Consider the following 6,566-nt stretch of genomic DNA (forward strand, 5'->3'; position numbering starts at 1 on the left):
ACTATGGATCAAGGAATTGCTGGTTGGATTTGAAATAATTTAGAAACTTTTTCCTCAATCATCAGAATGAGTAATTTATATAAAACAAATAAACAAGTCCAAGCGTGAAGAATGAAGGCATCCTTATTGCCTTCATTGTTTTGGGCAACAGATTGGGACAACTAGTTAGGCTCTTTGGCTTTTGCATAGTTTGGATGACGAATGGTTCAACGATGATGGAAAAACATTTTAGTCATCGCACATAAGGAAAATATTTAACTTTAGACGCACATCAAACTCGGAAAAGAAAAAACATGATGCAATTGTTTGGCCAACTCTCACCAAATTTGCGTAAACTGGAGTACTTCTGTGGTTTGGTGCTCATAAGCTTCCAAAGTTTGTTGTAAAATTCACCTAACTTCTAAAAGTAAAACTTGCCTTCCCAAACTAGTCTTCCAGTTTGAAACACCAACCGAGAGCTAGTCAAACCTGATCGATCGATCAATCAAACACGTCGTGATCCAAAGCAACACTAGCTCACTTCTATGTTTGACGACAACTCATCCTCAAATGAGACGACGGCAATGCTCTTTCTAACCTAAAACCTCACCAATTCCTCCCCCTCAAAAAGCAAAGTTGATATTTTGTTCTCCATGGATCTACAAAAGGCCACCCTCCCTGTCAGTCTGATGATGGACCATGCAATCCAACCCTAAATTATAACAATGATGGCATCAGTTGAGTGTCTTAATATGAAATTTATGCCCTCACCCACCACCATCTGTCATTGTTTCCATGACTCATCAATAACAAGCCTTGTTTGCTTCCATCTCTTGTAAGAGAGCACCAAAACAAACAAACAGATCACCATCACCCCAGTTGTAGTGCAATGACAAAGCATTCAGGAAAACAAATAACAAGATCAAATATTCTGAAAGTCAACTTTCGGTAGGGCGAATCAGGAAGGAAGGCTGTCTTTGAACATCTGAATTATTAAAAACAAACAAACAAAGCACTGTTAGTAAATGATTAAACAGTTTGACAATTACAGTCTCTCAGTTCCTCAATCATCTGGACATTAATGGTGTTCTCAACAAGACGGTGGAAGCAGGATGGCACTTCTCAATTTAAGACACATTGATGCGTATTACATTGCAGCAGCAAACAGGCATTGATGGTGGACAAGTGACATTTTCAGAGATTGCATCTATGAAAAATAGAAGACGACAGATGCTCCTCTGAAAGAAAATTTTACAAAACTACAATTAGATTTACTATCTCATATATAATAATAGAGGTGAGAATGTTAAAGTTGATATGCAAATATACGACAATTTTAAGAAATGTGTTCAAGAAAGTTGGGGATATATACTTAGACGTAAGAGGCTTTCCTAGTTAGCTAGATGATGGAAGACCATGATAAATACATACTTAAATCTTCGAGAAAGAGGGACGAAAATATAATAGATGTGTGGCATAAAAATTTGATTGATGTTATCTAGCACAAGTACTCATGGTAGAAATATGTTCCAAAGCAACAAAAACAAAAATACTAGTAAAAAAAAAAAAAATAGCCCGGTGTAGAAAACTCTTGTCAATATTGGGGTCTTAGAGAAAGATTGGATCATGTTGGATTTATTATACATAGTCTTAAGACTATTCTACGTTGCAATAGATTATTTTCATAACTTGAAACCGTGATTATAAGGCAAACAAAAATGCTATATTAAACAAAATATGTTGTTTGACAATAGCTAATTACTGCACAAGGCCTACAAACTTTGTGTTGATTTTCTGAAAGGAATGGAAGCAGTGGCTGTAACTTTCATGCAGCACTGCAATAGCACACACCAGAGCACAATGACTAAAGCATCAGTAGATTGAAGAGGGCACACACACAACACCACCAAAAGTAAGTGCCATGATTGAAGATCCTCCATTGGCGATCGACAATTCAGTCACCCATCCGAATGGCAGATGAGCAGTCCTCTTCAGCTCTAAAAGGGATGTTGTAGTATTTAGAGCCAAGAACAAGAAGGCATTTGATCAATGACGAGGAAGGAATTCAGGGTTCCAAGGTCTTTACCAGAAAAAAAATGTAAAGGTGACAGTTAAAGTTTAGACGGTACTGAGAATTTGAACAAGTTGAAGAATGCATCGGAGTCTCAAAGAAGCACTCGCCTTGATACCGTCCAGCATGTGCCCATGAATTGAATTGTATGCTCTACTTCATAACAAGCTATTCTACAAACCAGTCATAAGCACAAATACACCATCTGAAAAACTGAAACTATCTGTTCTTCGGATCGTGCACGAATAAAGATTTGGCGAATTACTAAAGCCACCGGCCAAATTCACACACTTTTAGCTTCATGGCATCATAGATTCCTTCGACAAGGAGTAAACCTCCTGTGCCAAAGTACAAAAAGAAATGGTGAATTCCATCTTACAAGATCTTAACAAAAGGTGGTGCATCTTCCCTAGGGCCGTCCAGGGATCGGTACAAGTACAACTTCTCGACGGCATCGCTATGAAGGTCCTCAGGCATGTCCCCAATTACTTCCACCACCAGGTGAGGAAGCCTCCGAGCTACTTCCTTGCAGCCCCTCGAAGACAGCTTGCACGAAGACATCCACAAGAATCTCATGTTGTAAAAATGGTGGATGCCGGATAGGAGACCCGCATCACCGTAAGGACTATCCCTGATCTCGAGCTTTTTCAGATTGGGGCACCCTTCAAAGAGATACTTCAAGCTCAAATCACTGTCCCCGGAGAATGCCAAGGAAAGAGTGCGAACTAATCTCCCATGCCGTGCAATGTGCTCAAAAACCTTATCAGTGAGGAGGCCAGAAACAGCAAGTCTAGTTAGCTTCTTGCAGTTCCTTACAATAGCTCCGAAACCCTCATCCATGGGCTCTCCAGTGAGCTGATCGGGACGATGCCTTCCCATGATGCAGAGCCGGAACACGACTAGATCAGGGCAATTCTTGGACATCGTCACGACGGCAGCATTCGTCATTCGTTGACAGAAATACAGAATCGAGCGGAGCTTCCGGCACCCCTCGGAGATGGCAACGAGGCCGGAATCAGAGACAGAGCCCTCAGAATCCTCTGAGGCATTCAAAGGAAATACTCTAATCTCTGAAAGTTTCTTACAATTCTTAGCTACTGCTCGGAGACCCTCGTCGCCTACGGTGTCAAGAACCTAAAAGCAAAGCAAATTGTAGCAAAACAGATTCAGAGAATCAAAGCTTAATTGAATTTTCAGAATCAGGTTTTTTGGTAGGTACCCAGAAGGTTTGGAGATTGTGGCAATGGATAATGACGGGCTTAAGCTGTTCAGCAGTGAACATGGCGTAGCTCAAGTTGAGGGAGACGAGGTTGGCGCAGACGGGGAAGATGGCCGGAAGGTACTCGGGCTCTGGCATACGGAATCCCGACAGGCAAACAAGCGACTTGGAGGCGGCAAAAGTCGACTCCAGGTCGGCGGCGTCAAGGTCCGATTCGCCGGCAGCGGCGGGCACCGAGTTGAAGGAGCCGGTGCCGAGCTGGGTGAGCTGCGGTGCCCGCTCCATGAGGCGGCGGAGTTGGCCGACGGAGACGTGCTGGTTGAGCCGCAGACGCCTGAGGGAAGGGGATCGAGCGACGAGAGCCTCCAAGGCGGCGAAGTTGACTGGACAATTCACGCACTCGAATGAGAGCGACTCCAAGCGGGTGCTCGTCTCCGGGAACCTCGAAATCCAATCCACGACCTGCTCGTCCTCGTCCTCCACGTCGTTCTCAATCAGATCTAGCACTCTCAGGTTCCTGCAGGGCATTAATAGCAATTAATCGATCGCCTGTAGAAAAAAGGAGGAACTTTTTTCCATCCACAATGTTTCAAAATTAGGGTTCGGTGTTTGGTAGCGAGGCAATCGGTGAAAAGAGGAACCTGCAGAGCTCGGCGACTGTGGCGAGGCCGGAGGTGCCGAATCCGTCACAGCAAATGAGGGTGAGATCGCGGAAGGAGGGCAAGGAGCGGGAGAGGAGGGCGAGATCGGCATCGAAGACGGTCATGCGCTTGAGGCAAACCCGCTCGAGGCAGGGGTAAGCGGCGGCCATGGCGGTCGCCCAGGGCGAGAAACTTGCCCCCCAGCCGGGAGGGATTAGGTTGAAATCGTCGAAGCGGGGACGGCCCTTGAGGACGATCGCCCGGGCGGCGCGGAACCGCTCGACGGCGCGGCTCGGCGACACGGCGTAGCAGTTGCCGATAAAGACCTCGCTCCGGGTCTGCGCCTCCGCCCGGTACCACGACCGGCACACCAGCGACGCCGCGTTCCGGTCGCGGCGGCAGGTCAGGAACTCCAGCACGTTCTCGAGAACGTTCTCCAGCACCCGGTCGGAGAAGGGTGGCGGCTGGTCTACCCGCCCCCCGCCGCCGCTACTCTCCATCCTCATCTTCGTGGCCGGAGTTGGTGAAACAGAACACCCAACGCCGCCGCCGCCGCCGCAGAGACCCAGAGAGCAGCTCTTCTTCTCTTCCTCCTCCCTCTCGGCCTCTCCATTACCGTCCTCCCTCATCATCTGAAACCACTTGCAGGGAGGATGGCACTGAGCAATAAAAATCCCATTTTTATGCATCCATTGACAAGGCTAGGAACTCTTAAAGTGTATCTCATTTGCGTAAAATAAAATTTCTACATTTTCCCATTATTCTTGATCATATTTGTCATTTTCTTTTCACATGCCAAACTAAACATAGCAATGGCAAATCTATCTATTTGCTATGTTTACATTGAGTAGGGCCATTATTCTAAACATAGCCCTACTCAATGTTTGCATTCTAATCTATCTATTTTCGATAATGTTTTACGGTTCAAATCTATCTATTTACAACTTCATACTCTTTGTTTGAGATTGAAAAAATAGCCAAAGTATCTTCGTTTGTATCAGGGATGATGGATCTTGCTTAGGGTTGTCCCTCTAGCTCAGTTCAATTTTTTTATTACCTATATAAAGTTTTTGTTTAACCGATTAAAATCTATCCATTCCCCATCCAAAGTCAGTTCAGCCCACTCCTATCTCATCAATTTCAAGCTCTTTCCGACTCTAATTCCTCGGATCCATCTATGGTTTCTATCATGTTTTACTATTTCCCTTGGAGCAAAAAGGTTATATAAGGTACTCTCCCAAGATTATTTGCTTAAATAGGAATATATGATATTGATATGCATTCATAGATAGTTCTTGACTCCACATAACGACGTAGTTGGTATCTACATGGCTAATTGTTTTAATAGATTTTGGAGTCAATTCTTAGTAGATATAAAATGATTCACTAGGTATCTAATCCTATTCAAAGAAACTCTATGCTAGAGTAAATATCCGTTATGGTTTACCCTTTTTAAAAATATAGGGTCACTTTAAAGGTGCCGATGATTTTACCCTTATTCCAATTAGACCCTTTTTGTTAAGTAAACTAAGACTAACAATTGCATATGAAATGATAAATCTAATTTTGGAAACTTGTCTATGTTTTTAGATAAAAGATCAAATTATAATACTAAAACTCTCATTTTTTTGTTTTTGTTTTTTTAGCAATTACATACTTGACATGCGTGTTAAATCTGTTTTCCTACATTAAAAGCTGATTTAATTATTTGGTATCTGTTTGCACTAATATTAGGTTTATCTATGCCAATCAACAATCTTGAATAAGATCAAAATCTAGTTAGATTTTAAGGTCAATTCTCAATGAATATAAAATATATGCCTACTTTTTCATATAAATAAACTGATAAATATCCTCCATAATTTATCCTCTTCCAATAAATATGAAACTATTTTAAAGGAGCCACTAAGGTAATAACTTACCTGTGAGTACAATGTTTTGAAATCATTTAATTTAATTACAAAAAAAAATAATTGCAGGATAGCAGATCAAGTCAATTGGATGAGGATCATCTTTTACTATATAATATTAATAGTTAGTGATTGATAGCATCACCAACATTTATCAGTCTATAGTGGATTCATTCTTGTTCACTTTTCTACTCTACGATATTTTACCTACGCATTCAAGTGATATTGATGTTCCCAATTACCATCTCCAAGAATTGCTCTCACTACTTTTTTTTTAAAAAAAAAATACATGAAACTCCTACTAATATGAGGAAAAGGTCAAATCATTTTAAGTCTATTGTACATAGTTTACTTTGTATTATAAAAAATTATTTCCACAACTCGAACAACCTCAAGGTCTTACTTTTTTCTAGTGATATACATGTTGAATTTTGTCTCTATTAACTATATTTCAAACCTAAAACTTTGATAACAACTTTGGAAGACTAAGGTGTTAACTCGTATATCTTGACCCTAAACTCTATCATAATTTTTTCCAAAATATTAAATTACAAGACCCACTTGATGGATTGTTGAAAGTGGAACCATCACCCACAAAAGTTAGCAAATTTTGCTCATAGTTTATTGAAATGGCAAGAAGGTGAGGATGGCAAAAGACATCCAAAAGCGAGCAATTAGCTAACACTTGTGACATGTGTGCAAAATCAAGCCAAGCTTTTGGACATCAAAAGCCATGGTGATGTGAC

At 41.7% G+C, this 6,566-nt stretch overlaps 1 protein-coding gene across 1 annotated transcript; it reads right to left on the minus strand.

Annotated features, from left to right (window-relative positions):
• Positions 1–2,256: 2,256 nt before the first annotated feature.
• On the minus strand, positions 2,257–4,680 carry LOC122009467 (transport inhibitor response 1-like protein). The gene is made up of 3 exons (XM_042565637.1): positions 3,911–4,680; positions 3,270–3,786; positions 2,257–3,184 (listed from the first exon to the last, which is right to left on the minus strand). Exons 1-3 carry the CDS (start codon positions 4,597–4,599, stop codon positions 2,426–2,428), a joined length of 1,965 nt encoding a protein of 654 aa, XP_042421571.1. The 5' UTR covers positions 4,600–4,680; the 3' UTR covers positions 2,257–2,425.
• Positions 4,681–6,566: the final 1,886 nt, after the last annotated feature.

The sequence above is a fragment of the Zingiber officinale genome, chromosome 8A, assembly GCF_018446385.1.
Source record: "Zingiber officinale cultivar Zhangliang chromosome 8A, Zo_v1.1, whole genome shotgun sequence".
Classification (NCBI taxonomy): Eukaryota; Viridiplantae; Streptophyta; class Magnoliopsida; order Zingiberales; family Zingiberaceae; genus Zingiber; species Zingiber officinale.

Bases quoted from the DNA above. Each gene is read 5' to 3' on its own strand.
- LOC122009467 (XM_042565637.1), bottom strand. From the start codon at position 4,599: ATGCATAAAAATGGGATTTTTATTGCTCAGTGCCATCCTCCCTGCAAG. The intron at 3,787-3,910 runs GTTCCTCTTTTC...AATGCCCTGCAG, and splicing joins ACAGTCGCCGAGCTCTGCAG to GAACCTGAGAGTGCTAGATC. The intron at 3,185-3,269 runs GTACCTACCAAA...CTTTGCTTTTAG, and splicing joins ACAATCTCCAAACCTTCTGG to GTTCTTGACACCGTAGGCGA.